The 21104-nt window shown below is 42.0% G+C and overlaps 1 protein-coding gene across 2 annotated transcripts in view; it reads left to right on the top strand.

Moving 5' to 3' along the window:
• Nucleotides 1-21104, top strand: part of UGGT2 (UDP-glucose glycoprotein glucosyltransferase 2) — a 409630-nt gene that overhangs the window by 174573 nt on the left and 213953 nt on the right. For both annotated transcript variants that reach the window (XM_056555597.1, XM_056555598.1), the window contains 4 exons: nt 2486-2650; nt 6237-6360; nt 14465-14563; nt 20313-20407. In XM_056555597.1, coding sequence (XP_056411572.1) covers nt 2486-2650; nt 6237-6360; nt 14465-14563; nt 20313-20407 — 483 coding nt within the window. The remainder of the gene's footprint in view (nt 1-2485; nt 2651-6236; nt 6361-14464; nt 14564-20312; nt 20408-21104) is intronic.

The following is a 21104-nucleotide window of genomic DNA, read 5'->3' as shown; positions in this document are numbered from 1 at the left end:
GTGGGCATTGCATTGTTTACGTTGGTATTTACCTTTCGGTAAAGTGTGTCCTAACTTACCTAATACTTACATTGGTTGTTTTTAGCTGAGCCCCTATGGTGAAGTTTCTTTTCTATATGAGATAAGAGTTTACTAAGTGTGATCTCTCTCAACTCAGGAACCCTATCTATCAGGTTCCCGTATCCTCAGTACTTACATTTAGGTTAGTTTGCTGGCTTTTTCATAGCCTTTCTCTATTAGAGTAGATGGATATCCTCTATTTGATGTTCCTTGACCTGTGCTTGGGGGAACATTGTATCATCATTGTTAATTCTCCTTAACCTTATAAACTGCCCATAAGGTATGAACTTTTTAATATGTTGGGGGGGGGAAGATGCACCATACTGTGCATGTGCCAGTTTTACAAAGGTGTTGGCCCTGACTTTATGCCTCATTGGCTAGGAAACCATGGTTACTACTAGACACTATGACTTAGTGCTGGGCGGTATAGCGGTTCTTACCGAATACCAAATTATTTTTCCCATACCGCAATACCAGTTGGGCCCCTCCCCCCTCTAATGACTTAATTAGCAGCCGCAGCGCGCTGTCCCCAAATCGGGGAACTAATCATATGTCACCTTGTCCTCCTGTGAGTTGCGGGCTGCCGGGGCTGGGAATCTGTACTGTACTACATATTTTTTGTGCCCGGGCTGCAAAAATAAACAAAATAAACTTTAACTCACCTTTTTACGTTCCCCCGTCATCACTTCCATACTGGCCTCACGCTGGGGATGGGAAGATTACAGAGCAGTCAGCCGATCACCGGCCGCAGCGATGTCCCGCCTCAGTCAGTGATAGGCTGAGCGCACTGTCATGTAAGGAGCCGTCCGGCTCCTTACATGACAATGCGCTCAGCCTATCACCAACCGAGGCGGGACATCGCTGTGGCCGGTGATGGGCTGAGCGCACTGTCATGTTCGAAGCCGGTTGGCTCCTTACATGACAGTGCGCTCAGCCTATCACTGACCGAGGCGGGACATCGCTGCAGCCGGTGATAGGCTGACGGCTCGGTGACATTCCCATCCCCAGTGTGAGGCCATTACTGGAGCGACAACGTGGGAACGTAGAAAGGTGAGTTAAAGTTTATTTTGTTTAATTTTGCAGCCCGGGCACAAAGAATATGTAATACAGTACAGATTTCCAGTGCCGGCGGCCCGCAACTCACAGGAGGATGAGGTGACATATGATTAGTTACCCGATGTGGGGGACAGCGCAGCACTGGGCTGCTAAACGGGGGGGCTTAGAGAATCCGCACCCACGGGTCACATGATTGGGGGGGTGGAAAATACCGTTAAATACTGTGGAACCGCCATAACTTAAATTCCGTGATATACATTTGTGGTCATACCACCCAGCTCTACTATGACTTATCATTAGAAGTTGGAAGAAGAACCTCTTGAGTGTGAAGCGGTCATTGCTCTGTTTATGCATACCTGCATGCTGTAAGTACCACACACGGATGAATAAAGGTGATTGCATGAACTTGGTGAGTTGCTGCATTCATCGTTCTTATACTTCTGAATTCAATTGGGGCTTGACATATTGCCGAGCTCCATCATACACTTTGTCTCCAGAGGCATGCAGTGTTTAAAGGCTGAAGTTGCCAAGGATCAGGAATAGTTGTACTTTGGTGTGGTGAAGAGGCAGTGCCAATGGTCTTTAACTCTCTTGGCCTTTCCTTGGGTTGTCTTCATAATTCACTCCTTTTTGTAGTTAGCCCACCATTGCACCCTCACAGTGTAAGTAGCCCTCCCCCCCAGTGCCCTCTCATTGTAGTTTGACCCCCTTATGTGCCCCCTAATTATGACCCCCCCCCCCCCCCCACATTTAACTGGATTAGAGAGAGAAGTGTTACCTGTAGTGAAAAAAGGAATCACGAACTTGCTAATATTTGGTGGTAAATATGTGCAAATAGACACTAATATTCTACCATCCATATTGGCACTGGATTGGTGTTTAGAATAAGTCTGCAGTAATGTTATTCGCCATTGCATGTAATCATAACTCAGGATTCTGGAGCTACTGGTTGGGTACCATTTTTCCGAATTAAGACAAGAGTGCCTGTAAAAACGTATCCCACAAAAATTAAGCCCTCATATGCCTCGGTGTAAGTGGGGAAAAATAAAACATTATGGGTCTAAGAAGGTGAGAAGGGAGAAAATGTAAGCCAAAAATCTAAATTCAGGGGTTTAGAAAGGGGTTAATCCATTAAAAATTGGATTAGTCACAAAAAAATTGTTAGAAATACATTTTGTAATTTTGGATTTTCTTTTGTTTTCTTCATCTTTCATATGGCTAGATGATAACTTGGTTTCTAATCTAGCTATGCATGCTGCATCCCTTGAAGTGCCCATGCAGCTAATGGTCATGTCTTATGGTATTAGCATCTTCCATGTTACAGTCAGAATAATTCTGTGTAAGACTGCTGTATTTCTGATTTAAACAGGCAGGAGCAACCTTTTATAAGAAGAGTGGCCTGGGTCCATTGCCTCAAGTTCTCTTTAATGGTGTGCCCTTTAATAGTGAGGAGATGGATGTTGAAGAGATGGAGACAGTTATTCTACAGAAGATCATGGATGCCACAGGGTACTTCCAGAGGGCAGTGTTCATGGTAAGCTTATCATTCACAAAGTGTATGACATATCATTCTAATATTTAGTTAAAGCTGTGTTTACATGATGTACAGGCTGTGGCTTCATGCAGCCATCCTTCATGCAAGTGATTGCTCTATATTACATTTACCTTGTGCTGCCGGTGTCAGTGAGCTGATGTACAAGGCTGGGGTCAAGGAGAAAATGCTTATTATTGATAATAGTAATAAAAAAGAGCACATGACACATTCTAATGGTAATCTTCAGTATAGTTGGTTGCAAACTATGCCTTAGAGCAGGGGTCTCAAACTCCCGGCCCACGGGCTATTTGCGGGCTGCACCAGGGATCTGGAATTTGTATCGCCCCATGCCCGGGACATGCAGTTCCAGGCGGGTGATTTCTTCTGGCATTTAGCCCTGCTTCGGGCAAGCAGGGCTAAATGCCGGAAGACTTCACACACTTTGCAAATACTGCTACATGGGACCTGGTGCACATATGACGGAGCAACCAGGCTTGCACCGACACTAAACTGCTACTTACATCTGCCTGCGGGGACTTCCTGGCAGAGGTGCGCGCAGTGAGTGATGTCATTGCAAGCACCGCACAGGGACACCGACGTCCTGCGCAGCGTGTGCGATTATGTCACTTACAGCGTGCACCTCCGCCAGGAAGTCCCGCAGGCAGATGTTAGTAGCGCAGTCCAGGTGGGGAATCTGTGCTACGGCTACCTAATGTGGGGAATCCTGTACTAAGGCTACCTAATGTGGGGAATCCTGTACTAAGGCTACCTAATGTGGGGAATCCTGTACTAAGGCTACCTAATGTGGGGAATCTGTGCTAAGGCTACCTAATTTGGGGAAACTGTGCTAAGGTTACCTAATGTGGGGAAACTGCTATGGTTACCTAATGTGGGGAAACTGTGCTATGGTTACCTAATGTGGGGAATCTGTGCTAAGGCCACCTAATGTGGGGAATCTGTGCTAAGGCTACCTAATGTTGGGGTAACTATGCTAAGGCTACCTAATGTGGGGAAACTGTGCTAAGGCTACCTAATGTGGGGAAACTGTGCTGAACTACCTAATGTGGGGAAACAGCTGCCTACCTAATTGCTGGTGGATGATGGGGGTGTGCTACTGCTGGTGAAGGGTGTTGCTGGTTGATGATGGGGGGGCTACTGCTGGTGGGCGGTGTTGCTGGTGGATGATGAGGGGCGCATTATGGGGGCATTATATGTGAGGGGCGCATTATGGGGGCATTATATGTGAGGGGCGCATGCGGCTCAGCCTCACCCAGCTGTTACCTCCAGTGGGCCCCAGATCATTTGAGTTTGAGACCCCTGCCTTAGAGAGACCAAAGCAATTCATTAAAAGTGGTATTCCAGCCTTAGACGTCTTATCTCCTATCCAAAGGATAGGGGATAAGATGTCTGATCGCGGGGGGTCCCAGCTGCGGCCGTCACGCCCCCCCGCCCACGTGATGTAACGCCTTGGTCTCGGCTGCAGTGTCCGGCACAGAATGACGGGTGCGGCACAGAGATAGCGGTGGGTCCCAGCGGCAGGACCCCCACAATCAGACATCTTATCTCCTATCCTTTAGATAGAGGATAAGATGTCTAAGGCCAGAATACCACTTTAAGGACATAAAGGACCAAAAAAATAAAAAAAAACTATACTGCAGTACTGTGCACAAAAATAATTTATTTTAAAATAACTTTGATTTTAAATTTGGCACAAGAATAGCTTTACCGATCACCTGTTGATTTAGCAGACTGGTGTAGGTAGCTCCATCTCCTGATGCAGATTTATATGCGGAGGAGCAGGGAAACAAGTTCACAGTGCATATAGTCATGCTACACTATAGTCATTTTTTATTTGTCAATAAAACACTGGAGGTACAGTTCAAAATAAAACACAGCAAGTTTGTTAACTAAAAAGTTTGAGATAACAACAAAAATGTGATTAGATTTCTAAATAATTTAATCTTATGTTGCCCAGCAACAAACTTTAAAAGTGTTATTTTTACCTTTTGGATGTAAATGTACAGTTTATATCTAGATACAGTTACATAAAATTGTTTATCTGTTCAAGTACTTTACTTCTTACACTGTTCTGTGTTACATCTTAACCATTCACAGGCACAGCTGGATGCACATTCTACAAATTTCTAGCAGTCTCAGTGTCTGCACAGGTCTTGCTCTGGTGATCTACATTTGATAACATATATTTTTTACACTAGGCATTGTACAGCTTTCTACATACATATTGTACAGTATACAAAGAACATTAGAGCAGTTCAGTTAATCTGCAAAGAATGTTGTGGGGGGATATTTATCAAAACCTGTCCAGAGGAAAAGTTATTGAGTTGTCCATAGCAACCAATCAGGTCGCTTCTTTCATTTTTCAAAAATGAAAGAAGCGATCTTGTTGGTTGCTATGGGCAACTCGGCAATTTTTCCTCTGAACAGGTTTTGATAAATCTTTGATAACAGAGAGTTGACAAAGCAATGAGCAGAATTGTGACATCAGCTTTGTGTGCTTTAAAAAAAACTTAAACTGGCTATGCATACTGTCTGACCATCTGATGTGTATGCTGGCACCCCAACTGGCCCCTGACAAAAGATGGAGGACAGTAGGGTCAGGCATGCTTCATTTGAACATGTCCAATCCTTTTGTTCTCAGGAACGTTAGGCTCTGCCAGAGGAGTCTGGTAGTGGATTTCTCCTGTCTCTGCATTTAGAATAACTTAATGCTTGGTCGAACTGAGCATGCATGTCTGTGGGGATGGAGGAAGATAGCAGTCAGCAGTACAAGTGTTAAACCCATAGTTATGTAAACATTTATGGCCAGCTTTAGAATCCGTACGAGGTGAAGCATACACCAAAGCATTCTTATAAAATAGAATATTTTCATGCTCTATTCGATCACATATCCTTACAACAAGAAAAAACTATCATTATCTTGGGATAGTGGGCGGAGGCATGCTGAGTGTTTCTTCCTGCCCTTATGCTATATATCAACAGTCTTGGTTGAATAGTTTGCCACAAGTACAGCCTAATACATACAGAACCAATAAATACAGCTTGTATATAGCTGTTAGAGGCTCATTGGCCTTCATCAGTGCAATAGCTCTATAAAGGTAGAACTTAGGGAGCACTAATGGGAGTTTGGTATCTGCTGAAAAAGCTGCTGTTCTATAAATAAGAATGTACCCTGGATGCCGTTTGTAAAACAGGTGTAAGAACTTAATAGCTATGTGTATTTTGGTAGCAAAAATGGGGTGTATTGAATTATAAGCCTGTATAAGGCTATGTTCACATTACGTTTTGGCCATACGGGGACCGCAACATACCACGGTTTTAGGTCCACTCACAAAACCGAATACGGGGCAAAAATGAGCCTACTGGAGTCACTATCCGACTCCGGTCGGCTCATTCAAATGAATGAGATGGGGGTCCGGGTCCGGCTGGCATACGGGGGCACCCGGTTTTCCCATACCCCAGCCAGAACCGGTCCCCGTATGGCCAAAACCTTACACACCCAACCTGAACCCAACCTTACACAGCGTGTTGCCTTGTATTTTGATTGATTTTTTTGTATTTTCCACAGGGTCTACTAAATGATCACATGGATGTTGTGGATTTCTTGATGGACCAGCCAAACATAGTGACTAGAATTAACCCGACAATTCTTACAAGCGAAAAGACCTATATTAATTTTATTTCAAGATCAGGTAATGTAAAATGATGCAGTCTCCACCAGTTGGGCATATGGTAAAAAATACAATTTAGAGTTCAGAAAGTCTTGACTGAATGAACCTATATTAACTTTCTGAAGTATATAACTTTTTAATGACTAAGTTGTGTTTTGTTATGACATTAGAATTTGTTACAAATGTGGAATATTGTAGGAATATTCTACCTAGGCATGTCTGTGTTACTACTGTAAATCATTGTTGACTGATAGAATGCAGTCTTTATTTCCTTTTTAAATCGTAAATGTACAGAAGTTAATTAAAGGTATTTTTCTGAGCTTCATTTATGTGTTTGTCAATGGAAATTCTGGACCTTGGCCCAAAGCTTTTCATCTCCTGAATGTTTTATGTGTTAAGGCTGTTACCTGTGATTGCATTAGGGAATAAATGTACATATAGCAGTAGATTTGTACTACACTGTTGATACACTTTATGATGATCGGTGAGTGTGGATTAATACTTATTAACATGGGTAATGATATTCCTAAGGATCCTGTGTTAGAACACTGTTTAGGGATAAAACGCATTTTTATTTTATACCTAAATTTTCTAGTGTTTTACCCAAAACCAAAGAAGACACTGCATTTTTAAGAAGGTGGCAGTAGATCTAACAGGGGTTATGTGTCTGTGAAATAGTGTCTTTGGAATTAAGCACCATAGCTGCTGTAATAACTGTAGTCATTTTTTTTATTTTTAACCACTTTTAAACTGCACATAAACTTTAAACATCTGGGCAGCCCACACTTAAAGACGACTTGTAAAGTAAGGGCATGGCCATATATTTTGACCTTGAATTGGTACATAACTCTCATTAGTTGCTTAACCCCTCCAGAACTGAAATGCAGGTTTACATAGATAAGCAAATTAGGTGCCCACTGAATGTAGCCTAATAACTGGCAATCAGGGGTGTAGAGGAGGTGCCCAGTGCACGGGGGAGTGACTAACAGGTGAAGGGGCCTAACTGTGCTGGGTTCTAGCAGCCTAGAGGAAGGCTGCTAGAACCCAGCACAGTTACTCCTCTTCACTATAACAGCTTCTGTTGCCACCCAAATATTCGTCCTGTGTAAAAATTTATAAATAAAAAGCCATCCATAATGGAAAGGGCACACAATTAAAAAATAAAAAGAAAGAAATAAGAAACATGTTTGCTATAAGATAAAGATAATAAAATAAAGCCTAATGTATCACAGAATAGAAATTACTAAAATGTTTTTAAATTTGTCGAATAACTGCACAAGAAAAAATGTTATCGTTTTCAAATCCACGTGTACAAAGAATGTATCTGGTTGTGAAGGGGGAAATTGGCCCAGTGAAGAAGTTGCTAAACTAAAATTTTTAAAGCTTTACGTGCAACTGTAAAGTATTTAATTACAACATTTTTTGTTAAGATACACTACTAGCATGGAAGCTACAAAAAATTATTTGCTGAGTTCAGTTAATATGGGGAATATCCAGTGAGACCAGGAAAAATTCACACGCAGAAGATTTGTTGCAGACATTTCTCCGACTCCGATTAATTCTGTACAGTCATGGGATTGTTTCTCCAGCATGTGCCAGGATAACTACCAGTCTTATGTAGATGACTAGGACAGTAACGGAAATCTTTGCAACAAATCTGCCAAGTGTAGGTATACCCTAATGGATTTGAGCGCTACATATGCAGGCTTAGACTACATTTATTGTCAGATTTTGATACAGGTAGTGACATAAGTGACATAAGCCTATGTCTGCTCTTTTGGTAACTGAAACCCATAGGGGGACATTTATCATTGTTTGCTTTGGTAAGCGAGTTCTGCAGGAATTTTTTTTGCTTTTGGGCTTGTTTATGTGTGACATATTTATCATACTATCACAGGGGGTTGATAAATTTAATTTGGCTCACATAAGCAAAAACCAATAAAATCACTTTGAAATACCATTTTGTTAGCACACATAAGCGAATAAAATAATTTATGTGTGTTTATTAAGTTTTTTTTACCACTTTTTTTCCCCTAAATGTGCTAGCCCTTTTTTTTTTTTTTTCCATTTAAATCCGTCTATCATGTGGGTTACTTAAGATTTGGTGGACTACGATGACCATATTTTTTTTGTTTAATATTAACAACATTTTGTAACGAGGGTTGTGGGGAACTGTTTTTTGGAATAAAAGTTTTTTAAATGTGTGTTTTTTATTTACTTTACAGGCTTAGTAGTGGAAGCTGTCAATAGGCGGAGTCTATTACTAACCGGTGCCTAGTGTTAGCCCCCAAAACAGCTAGAGCTAACCCCCGATTATTACCCTGGTACCCACCGTCACAGGGGTTCTGGGAAGAACCAGTACCAACAGGCCCGCAGCATCAAATATGGCGCTTCTGGGCCTAGGCGGTAACAGACTGACGTTATTTAGTCTGGGAAGGGCCAGTAACAATGGTTTCTCACCCACCCTAGTAATGTCAGGCTGTTGCTGCTTGGTTGGTATCTAGCTGAGAACTAAAATAGAGGGAACACTATGCATTTTTCTTTTATTTTTTTATTATTTATGGCTGGAAAAAATAAATGCATAGGGTTCCCCATATTTTGGTTCTCAGCCAAATACCAACAAAGCAGCAACAGCCCACCAGGGTGGACGAGAACCATTGTTACTGGCCCTCCCCAGCCTAAATAATGCCAGCCTGTGGTGGCATGTAGGGGTAATAATTGCCGGTCAGCGCTAGCTGTTTTATGGTGCTAACGCTAAGCCCTTGCCTAGTAATAAATTCTGTCTATAAGACAGCTTCCACTACTAAGCCTGTAAAGTAAAAAAAAAAATGTTTAAAAAACTTTGTCACCAAAAAAAACCACTGTTCATTATCGTAGTCCACAAGATACACGTATCTTAACCTGTTGGGGACGAAGGGCGTATGCATACGCCCTTGCGCCCTGGTACTTAAGGACGAAGGGCGTATCCATACGCCCGTGGGAATTTCGGCCCCCGCCGCGCGCCGGGCGGGGACCGGGCCGGGGTGACTGCTGATATCTATCAGCAGGCACCCCGTGCAAATGCCCAGGGGGGTCATTAGACCCCCCCATGTCGGCGATCGGCGCAAATCGCAAGTGAATTCACACTTGCGATTTGCGCCGATTCTGGGTCATTACGGGTCTATGGTGACCCGGTGACCCGGAATAGAAGGGGGATCGCGGGTGTCTAAGACACCCACGATCCCCCTAAAGCGATAGGAGTGAGGTGGCAGAGTTGCCACCCCTCCTATCTCTGCTATTGGTTGTCTAGACGCGACCACCAATAGCAGATCTGGGGCGGAGGGGTTTACTTTCGTTTTCCCCGTCCTGCCCTCCCACAATAGGCGGGGCAGAACGGGGAAAACAAAGAGGAGCGGCGCCGGAGTCCACTTACCCCTCCGGAGGCAGCGGAGCGACGGGGATCGGCAGCGGCGACGGAGATCTGCGGCGGCGTGTGGCAGAAGAGGACGGCTCCCGGATGCGACGGAAGCCGGTGAGTAGTTGCATAGCAACATCTAGAGGGCTACAGTCTGCGACCACTATAGTGGTCTCTAGACTATAGCCCTCCAGATGTTGCAAAACTACAACTCCCAGCATGCCGAGACAGCTGTTTGCTGTGTGGGCATGCTGGAATTTGTAGTTTTGTAACAGCTGGAGGTCTGCAGTTTAGAGACCACTGCACAGTGATCTCTATACTGCCCTCTAGATCTTGCAAAACTACAACTCCCAGCATGCCCACACAGCTGTTTGCTGTCTGGGCATGCTGGGAGTTGTAGTTTTGCAACATCTGGAGGTCCACAGTTTGGAGATCACTGTTCAGTGGTCTCTAAATTGTAGCACTCCAGATGTTGCAAAACTACAAATTCCAGCATGCCCACACAGCAAACAGCTGTCTCGGCATGCTGGGAGTTGTAGTTGCGTACCTCCAGCTGTTGCATAACTACATCTCCCAGCATGCCCTTCTGTGAACAAACATCCTGGGAATTGTAGTTTTGCAACAGCTGGAGGCACACTGGTTGGAAAATACTGAGTTAGGTAACAGAACCCAACTCAGTATTTTCCAACCAGTGAGCCTCCAGCTGTTTCAAAACTACAACTCCCAGCATGTACTGACAGACCGTGCATGCTGGGAGTTGTAGTTTTGCAACAGCTGGAGGCTCACTGGTTGGAAAATACTGAGTTAGGTAACAGAACCTAACTGAAGGTTTTCCAACCAGTGTGCCTCCAGCTGTTGCAAAACTACAACTCCCAGCATGTACTGACAGACCATGCATGCTGGGAGTTGTAGTTTTGCAACAGCTGGAGGCTCACTGGTTGGAAAATACTGAGTTAGGTAACAGAACCTAACTGAAGGTTTTCCAACCAGTGTGCCTCCAGCTGTTGCAAAACTACAACTCCCAGCATTTACTGACAGACCCTGCATGCTGGTAGTTGTAGTTTTGAAACAGCTGGAGGTTGCCCCCCCCATGTGAACGTACAGGGTACATTCACACGGGCGGGTTTACAGCAAGTTTCCCGCTTCAAGTATGAGCTGCGGCAAATTTTTCGCCGCAGGGCAAATTCCTAGCGGGAAACTCACCGTAACCCGCCAGTGTGAATGTACCCTAAAAACACTACACTACACTACACTACCACCTAATAAAGAGTAAAACACTACATATACACCCCCTTACACTGTCCCCCCCAATAAAAATAAAAAACGTATTGTACAGCAGTGTTTCCAAAACGGAGCCTCCAGCTGTTGCAAAACAACAACTCCCAGCATTTCCGGACAGCCACTGATTGTCCAGGCATGCTGGGAGTTTAGCAACAGCTGGAGGCACCCTGTTAGGGGTATTCTACGCCAGTGATTCCCAATGTCCACCCCTGTGCAATCCCTAATTTAGTCCTCAAATGCGCATGGTGCTCTCTCACTTTGGAGCCCTGTCGTATTTCAAGGAAACAGTTTAGGGCCACATATGGGGTATCGCCGTACTCGGGAGAAATTGCACTACAAATTTTGGGGGGCTTTTTCTCCTTTTACCCCTTATGAAAAGGGAAAGTTGGGGTCTACACCAGCCTGTTAGTGTAAAAAAAAAAAAATTTTTACACTAACATGCTGGTGTTGCCCTTTACTTTTTATTTTCACAAGAGGTAAAAGGAAAAAAAGACCCCCAAAATTTGTAACGCAATTTCTGCTGAGTACGGAAATACCCCAGATGTGGGCGTAAAATGCTCTGCGGGCGACTAACAAGGCTCAGGAGTGAGAGTGCACCATGTACATTTGAGGCCGAAATTGGTGATTTGCACAGGGGTGGCTGATTTTACAGCGGTTCTGACATAAATGCAAAATAATAAATACCCACATGTGACCCCATTTTGGAAACTACACCCCTCACGGAATGTAATAAGGGGAACAGTGAGCATTTACGCCCCACAGGGGTCTGACAGATTTTTGGAACAGTGGTCTGTGAAAATGAAAAATTTAATTTTTTTGTTTGCACAGCCCACTGTTCCAAAGATCTGTCAAACGCCAGTGGGGTGTAAATGCTCACTGTATACCTTATTACATTCTGTGAGGGGTGTAGTTTCCAAAATGGGGTCACATGTGGGGGGTCCACTGTTCTGGCACCACGGGGGGCTTTGTAAATGCACATGGCCCCCGACTTCCATTCCAAACAAATTATCTCTCTAAAAGCTCAATGGTGCTCCTTCTCTTCTGAGCATTGTAGTGCGCTCGCAGTGCACTTGACGTCCACATATGGGGTATTTCCATACTCAGAAGAAATGGGGTTACAAATTTTGGGGGGCATTTTCTCCTATTACCCTTTGTAAAAAAGTAAAATTTGGGGAAAAACCAGCATTTTAGTGGAAAAATATTTTTTTTTCATTTACACATCCGACTTTAACAAAAAGTTGTCAAACACCTGTGGGGTGTTAAGGCTCACCGTACCCCTTGTCACGTTCCTTGAGGGGTGTCGTTTCCATAATAGTGTGCGATGTGGTTTTTTTTTGCTGTCCTGGCACCATAGGGGCTTCCTAAATGGGACATGCCCCCCAAAAACCATTTCAGAAAAACTCACTCTCCTAAATCCCATTGTTGCTCCTTCGCTTCTGAGCCCTCTAGTGCACCCGCCGAACACTTGACATACACATATGAGGTATTTCCTTACTCAAGAGAAATTGGGTTACAAATTTTGAGAGGATTTTTTTCCTTTTACCCCTTGTAAAAATTCAAAAACTGGGTCTACAAGAACATGCCAGTGTAAAAAATGAAGATTTTGAATTTTCTCCTTCACTTTGCTGCTATTCCTGTGAAACACCTAAAGGGTTAACACACTTACTGATTGTCATTTTGAATACTTTGAGGGGTGCAGTTTTTATAATGGGGTCATTTATCGGATATTTCTAACCAGAAGACCCTTCAAATCCACTTCAAACCTGAACTGGTCCCTGAAAAATTCCGATTTTGAAAATTTTGCGAAAAATTGGAAAATTGCTGCTGAACTTTGAAGCCCCCTGATGTCTTCCAAAAGTAAAAACTCGTCAATTTTATGATGCAAACATAAAGTAGACATATTGTATATGTGAATCAATACATAATTTATTTGGAATATCCATATTCCTTATAAGCAGAGAGCTTCAAAGTTAGAAAAATGCTAAATTTTCAAATTTTTCATGAAATTTTTGCATTTTTCACCTAGAAAGGGTGCAAGTATCGCCGAAAATTTACCACTAACATAAAGTAGAATATGTCACGAAAAAACAATCTCGGAATCAAATTTATAAGTAAAAGCATTCCAGAGTTATTAATGCTTAAAGTGACAGTGGTCAGATTTGCAAAAAATGCTCCCGTCCTTAGGGTCATATTGGACTCCGTCCCCAAGGGGTTAAATGAGAAGGAAAAAAAAACAAGGAAAATAGGTTAGTACGTTTATTGAAACCCACCCGCACATTTCCCGCCTGCGCCGCATGACTACAACTCCCTGCATGCCCTTACAGTAAGGACATAATGGGAGTTGTAGTCATGCAGCAGGGCTGGGGGGAGATGTGCAAGCGTGTGACAATAAGCGGGTGTCCTTAAGTAGTATTGCGTGGGCGGGAGATGTGCAAGAGGGTGACAAGCTTGTAACCCTCCTGTTCATATCCTACCCTCTCGTCCTACCATGCCTGTGAAAATGAAAGTAAAAAAAGTCGCACAAAAAGTGTCACGTGCGACTTTTTGAAAATGCTGTCATAGGCAAGTTTGTAAGCCAGGTCTGACCTTGCTTACACTTGCGACTTTTTGAAGGGGGTTTGCGACTTTTATTTGTTTACGTGCGACTTTCGCAATGATAAATCCTGGACCACTTCAACTGAAAATTGCTTAGGTAGGGCAGATTACCCACAAAGGTCGCACAAAAATTGCTTATGCGCACGTGTGACTTTTGGATTTCACCCTGTTCCTGGCACAAAACTGCAATGCTAGGGTCACAGAGAGTGTATTTATTGCTGTAGATCTGAATATCTAGAACAAACTCCATCTACTAACATCTACAATTGCCCAAAGCCTATACCTTGTAGTTTGTCATCCCTGATTTACCTTAAAGTGTTAGTGTCATTAATATAAACTTTTGTGATGTTGTCCAGACATGTAAAAAGTTTAAATTGCACCAGATCTTGTGTTTGGCCCATCACTGCCTGGTCAGCTGCCCAATCTGACTCATTCACTCCATAGAATAATACAGCAAATGAGTCAGATTTGACTGACAGCAGGGAAGTAAGCTTGTGCTGGAGTGCACTTCGGTTGGCTATAACAATCGCAAAGGGTCTCATGACTGAGACCTTGTGTGATCTAAACTTTTGATATGTCTGTAGGACAGGTCTAAAGTTTTATATTAATTCCACATACAATTTAAGGCTGGCTATATACCAATGGTTACTGATGTGTAATACTGAATCACAGTAAATTAGCAATCGCAACTCTAACTGAAGCCACATTTTCCTTTGCTCAAAATCTGAATACATATAAAAGTCCCTTCCTTACTCTAAACACTCTGTGGAGACTGGACATGTAGTCCCTGCCTAAGTGGATAAATGGTTTTATTACTAAAAAGTAACTGGATTCCTTTGTTGTTTCTTCCTAAAGCTGCATACAGTCTGCAGGATTATGAAACATTTTCTTATCTGGATTCTCAAGACAAGAGTTCTGTTGTTTCTGAAAATATGAAGTATGCTACAAAAGATGGTATGTACTTTTAAAATGTGCAAGTAATTATATCTCTATAAAGAATGTTTAAAGGACCACTCCAGGCAAAAAATATTTTTTTACTGCCTGACAGTAATATATCATGATTAAACATTTGCATGGATGCCCCTCTTATCAGGCTGCTCTACTTCCAGCTATGATTTTGTTACAGTTTCACTGCTTGTTCACACTACCACGTGACACCAAGCATCCTATACTTATGTATAGGGAATGTGACTTCTAAATTATATGGCAGTAACTGGACAGTAACAATGCTGGTCACATGTGCAATCAACAGGACCGGAAGGGCAAGGGTAATATTTTAGAATAAAAAAAAAGGTCCAGATCCATCAGTCTTTCTAAGACTGGGTTCACACTACGTTTTTGCCATACTGTTTTCAATCCGTTTTTCTAAAGAAAACCGTATGGCAAAAAAAACGGATGGAACAGTATGGAAAAAAGTAAGCCGTATGCGTTTTTAAACAGTATACAGTTTTTAAAAGTGCATACAGTTCCATCAGTTTTTATAGAAAGAAAACCCATACGTTTTTGAAAATTCAAATGCGCAAAGTAAAAACGTATACGTTTTCCCGTATGGAACCGTATACATGTGCGTTTCCCATTGATGTTCATGTTAAAAAAAACGTATGCGGTTGCAGTACGGTTTTTAAACCGGAGACAAAATCGTGGTCAACCACGGTTTTGACTCCGGTTTAAAAACCGTACTGCAACCGCATACGTTTTTTTAAAACATGGAAGTCAATGGGAAACGCACATGTATACGGTTCTGTACGGGAAAAACTTTTTTACTTTGCACATGCGCATTTGAATCCTAAAGTCCCCACCCAAGACCCCTCCTATTAAAAATGGACAAAATTTTCAAAAACGTATGGGTTTTTTAAAAATAAAAACTGACGGAACTGTATGCACTTTTAAAAACAGTATACTGTTTAAAAACGCATACGGTTTACTTTTTTCCATACTGTTCCATCCGTTTTTTTGCCATACGGTTTTCTTTAGAAAAACGGATTGAAAACAGTATGGCAAAAATATAGTGTGAACCCAGCCTTAGACAAAAACTTGAGTGATTTGCCTGTAGCATCCAATCACAGCTCATCTTTCATTTTACCACAGCTTTATAAGATAGCAGAGCTGAGCTGTGATTGGTTGTTGTGGGCAAATCACATCAGTCTGCTAGATCTCCAAATGTCCTTTGTTAGATAAAACAAGGGCTCTCTTGAAAAAAAATTTTTTGGGGGAAGTCAACTTTTTGGCTGAAACTGTTTAGTGCCAACATTGTTATTTACATTTTGTAGACTAGTCACTACGTTTTTATTTTCTATATAGCCTCACCTTTTTCTATGCCTATAATCACAATGGGGGAGCAAGGCCCTTCTATTTTAAGAAAATGCTATCTTGTAGAACAGAGTTGGTAACTGCTTTACCTTCCTCCAAAACAATGGATTTTTAGCAGGCTTAAACTGCATTTGTTATCACTACTTGTAAAAGCCACAGCTCTTCTTGCCACTGCCTCCATTTAGGAAGCCTTTTACTATATGCTCAGAAACTCCCTACTCTAGTTACGGAACAGTTATTTAGACGATAGAGGTCAGTTAATGTATATTGGTGCTTGAAAGCTTGTAAACCCTTTAGAATTTCCTATATTTTTGTATACATTTTAGCTAAATCTACATCAGATATAGGGAGATTCATCAAAATCTGTGCAGAGGTAAAGTCAACCAGTTGCCCATAACAACCAGTCAGATCACTTCTTTCAGTTTTGAAAAGGCCTTTGAAAAATAAACGAAACAATCTCATTGGTTGCTATGGGCAATTGGTCAACTTTTCCTCTGCACAAGTTTTGATGCACCTCCCCCATAGATGCCCAAATCAAACAAATATATCAAAAATATTAAACTTGATAATGTATTCATTGAGAAAAATTCAAGCACACATATCTGTAAACAGGGCTGCCATCAGGGGCTGCCACCCCTCCCCTCCCTGTGGCACACACTGGATTTTATCTCCGTATTGGGCTTAGAAACATAACATAATATCACCACTCCATATTAGTTCTAAAGTGACTAAATAATACCACCATACTGTAAGAAAATAAAAGCCACTAGACACAGACCAGTATCACTAACACCACCACAAAACAAGGGACATATAATTCCACCACACCATGACCACTACCATTACCACTGAATAACACTGATATATTGTTCCTGAATAAAAACCACTATAGAAAAAATCAATAACCCCTATATAGAGGTAGATTTGAGCTGTACACAGGTGCTGTAGACCATATGTCATTACAGGTACATACTCACAGGGGCGTCTCTGATCGGAGTCATTCACTTTTCACTTTCTTCTCCATCTGTCCTGGGTCATCATGAAGATTTCTCCCGATCACAACTCGTCTTCACCAAATCTGCCAGACAAACATTTTAGGCTTCTTGTTACAGCAAAGTCCTCAACTCTATACAAACCCCCTATATGTATTACACTGCCCCATATAGTATTAGATCCCTCTGTGCAGCTGTATAGTATTAGGTCCCAACATTGTCCCTATAGATTAGCAGGCCCAAACATTGCCGCAATAGGTTATTATGCCCCTCACATTACCCCATAGTATATTATGCCCCTCACATTACCCCATAGTATATTATGCCCCTCACATTGCCCTCCATTGTATATTATCCCCCACATTAGGTAGCATAGTTTCCCCACATTAGGTAGCATAGCATAAATTCCCCACATTAGGTAGTGTAGCATAAATTCCCCACATTAGGTAGTTTAGCATAAATTCCCCACATTAGGTAGCATAGTTTCCCCACATTAGGTAGCGTAGCATAAATTCACCACATTAGGTAGCGTAGCATAAATTCCCCACATTAGGTAGCGTGGCATAAATTCCCCACATTAGGTAGCGTGGCATAAATTCCCCACATTAGGTAGCGTAGCATAAATTCCCCACATTAGGTAGCGTAGCATAAATTCCCCACATTAGGTAGCGTAGCATAAATTCCCCACATTAGGTAGCGTAGCATAAATTCCCCACATTAGGTAGCGTAGCATAAATTCCCCACATTAGGTAGCGTAGCATAAATTCCCCACATTAGGTAGCGTAGCATAAATTCCCCACATTAGGTAGCGTAGCATAAATTCCCCACGTTAGGTAGCGTAGCATAAATTCCCCACATTAGGTAGCGTAGCATAAATTCCCTACATTAGGTGAAGCGTAACATAAATTCCCCACATTAGGTAGTGTAGCATAAATTCCCCACATTAGGTAGCGTAACATAAATTCCCCACATTATTTAGTGTAACATAAATTTACCACATTAGGTAGTGTAGCATAAATCCCCCACATTAGGTAGTGTAACATAAATTCCCCACATTAGGTTTAGCGTAGCATAAATTCCCCACATTAGGTAGTGTATATAAATCCCCCACATTAGGTAGTGTAGCATAAATTCCCCACATTAGGTGAAGCGTAGCATAAATTCCCCACATTAGGTAGTGTATATAAATTCCCCACATTAGGTAGCGTAGCATAAATTCCCCACATTAGGTTGTGTATATAAATCCCCCACATTAGGGAGTGTAGCATAAATTCCCCATATTAAGTGTAGAGTAGCATAAATTCCCCACATTAGGTGTAGAGTAGCATAGATTCCCCACATTAGGTAGTGTATATAAATTCCCCACATTAGGTGTAGAGTAGCATAGATTCCCCACATTAGGTAGTGTATATAAATTCCCCACATTAGGTGTAGCGTAGCGTAAATTCCCCACATTAGGTAGTGTATATAAATTCCCCACATTAGGTGTAGCGCAGCATAAATTCCCCACATTAGGTAGTGTAGTATAAAATCCCCACATTAGGAAGCACCCCCCCAAAACACACACACACTCACTCACACGGCCTGCGCTACACACACACACACACACACACACACTCACACGACCTGCGCTACTTACACCTGCCTGGGGGACTTGCTGGCGGAGGTGCGCAGGACGTCGGCGTCCTGGTGCAGCGCTTGCGATGACGTCACTCACAGCATGCACCTCCGCCAGCAAGTCCCCCAGGTAGATGTAAGTACCAGTTTAGTGACGGGGCAATTCTGGTTGCCCCATCATATGTCCCCCGGCAGGGCCAGCCCAGCGTTTGAAGGGGCCCCTGGCCTTTTTAATGGATTCTGACTGATTGACTGACTGGATGTTGTCAGTCAATCAGTCAGCGAGCAGTGTACAGTGGATTGACCCCCAGTGGTCAGTGAGTGACAGACCCAGTCACTCACTGACAAGCTGAAAAAAAAAAGACAGGGTCGGCCGGGCCTCCCTCAAGCTCCGGGCCCCTTACAGACAGGTGTATGGGTTGTACCCCGCTGATGGCAGCCCTGTCTGTAAATGACAAAAATGACAAAAGTAAGGCTTATCATAAGCCATCATTGCAAAGGCAACCACTTGTCGCCCACAGAGTTATGGGAACCAGACCTTTTTTTTTTGAGGAACAGAGCTGTACACAGAACTTGCTGGGCTTCATACGGTTGCCTTGGCTACTGTACCGCCAGGGCATAGCTATATCGCTAGCAGTTTCACGGGGGCCCTGGTGCATAAGGGGGCCCCAAAGCACATCTTCCCCATGCGAGAACAAGTATTTTAATTGGCATATGGGGACCTGTCGCAGATATTGCATCGGGCCCGGAAGCTACAAGCAACGCCTCTGTGTACCACCCAACATAAGCCGTGTCTCTTTGCACTGATCTTTAGATAATGAGTTAGAGACAAAAGTTAGACTTACACTTTAAGACATGTAATGATCTGATGTAGTTTTCAACAGAATTTTCTATATTTCACCATAAATTTTAAAGTGTTCACAAACTTTCAAGTATCACTGTATGTGGAATTAGGCCACAACTATGTGGTGACTTTTGGATGTGACTCTGAGACTCTGATAAAACATTGTACATTTTTGCTTTATTTTTGTTCCCCTTAAAATTATGTCAGCTGACAGTGATGGCCAAATTACCTTTATGCTTTGACATCTGTTACTGTAATTCATATTTTGAGTAGTTGCCTAAAAATTATTAGTATAAAATATATAGGCTGAAAGAATGTACTGGTGTAATGGATGTACTATACTTGCTTAGTAGGCTCCAAAATGAATTTTAACCAGGGGTAAACATAGCAGTGACACCCCCCAATCGGAAGTTGTCATTTAAGACCATTACTCTCCGCTGTCCCGATAGCTGCAGGTGGAATGCCTATCACATCTCTAATACTTGTTTTGTAACCACTACAAGCCTATAATACTATTCTTACTTCATGCCTGATACAGGCATCAGATGTTAAGTAGACAATACACATTATAGGTAATGCTTGTATTAAATGTAGAAAAGAAAGCATTGCTTCATAATATTTTTTTTAATAGGTATAGCTTCATTGCTGTATGTATGGAAAGCTCTGAGTAATGATCTATATAAACTTCAATAATGTGTAATGTTTCTCTAGATGTGAATATTTCTTTGGGGTGTATTTTCTCAGTCGTGGTGATTTAAAACTGTGTAAATGTTTTGCTTTGATTATTGCTATTACATTTCTCAGTTAATTGGTGTGGATTATTTTTGCTTGTAAATGTATTTTTATTTTCAGCATGTTAAATAATAATCTCTTATTTGTATAGTGTGTAGTGTTAATGATGCCAGTACTGAAATGCTTAGACTGTGGAATTTATTTTCAGATGAGGATGTAATTTATGCAGTCACCATCTGGATTATTGCTGACTTTGACAAGCCAGCTGGGAGACAACTGCTTGCTAAAGCTGTGAAACACATGGTACAGTGCTACTAATTTCTATTGCTTAATGTTATACAGTACAGCGTTTATGGTAGTGAAGGTGGGGGTGACACCAACTTTCTAGTAAGCTCCCCGGCATGTGGACTTTGATTTTAGGAGAATATATTAGTTGTATTCTCTAATATCTTGTTTAATGTAGCTACATATACAGTGAAATTCCTTACCCTGGTTTCCTATAATACTGAAAATTTTCCACCATAGAACTACAGTTTGATGAACTGGACTGCACAACAAGTTAATTTTACCAAATTTCTGGTAGAAGTTTTTCATCTAGTGCCTGATCTTCCTAAATTTTCAGTACCATCACAAGCAGTGACACATTTTTTAATGACCATAAAACTGCAAATACTGTAAATTCACAATACTAATAAAGTCAATAGGAAAAATCAGCAACAAATCTGCAACATTCCCAACAAAATTTACATTGAATTCTGCTTTCCTAAATGCTGCTGATCTTATGCATGGAAATTGTGGGAAATCTGCAGCAAACACACTGTGTGTGACCTTACAGGCAGTCTCATGATGTGTGTGACCCTAGGGGGGCCTCACATTTTTTTATTGTATTTATTTTTGTAATCAGATTTATAAAATTGATTTTCATTTTTCAACTTCATAAAGTGACTGCCACACTTCACTACAGAATGAGTTTCCTGCACCTTCAGATACCTCTCCAGTA

The sequence above is a fragment of the Hyla sarda genome, chromosome 2, assembly GCF_029499605.1.
Source record: "Hyla sarda isolate aHylSar1 chromosome 2, aHylSar1.hap1, whole genome shotgun sequence".
NCBI lineage: Eukaryota > Metazoa > Chordata > Amphibia > Anura > Hylidae > Hyla > Hyla sarda.
The sequence above is the reverse complement of the archived record's forward strand: the minus strand, read 5'-3'. Positions and strand labels throughout refer to the sequence as shown.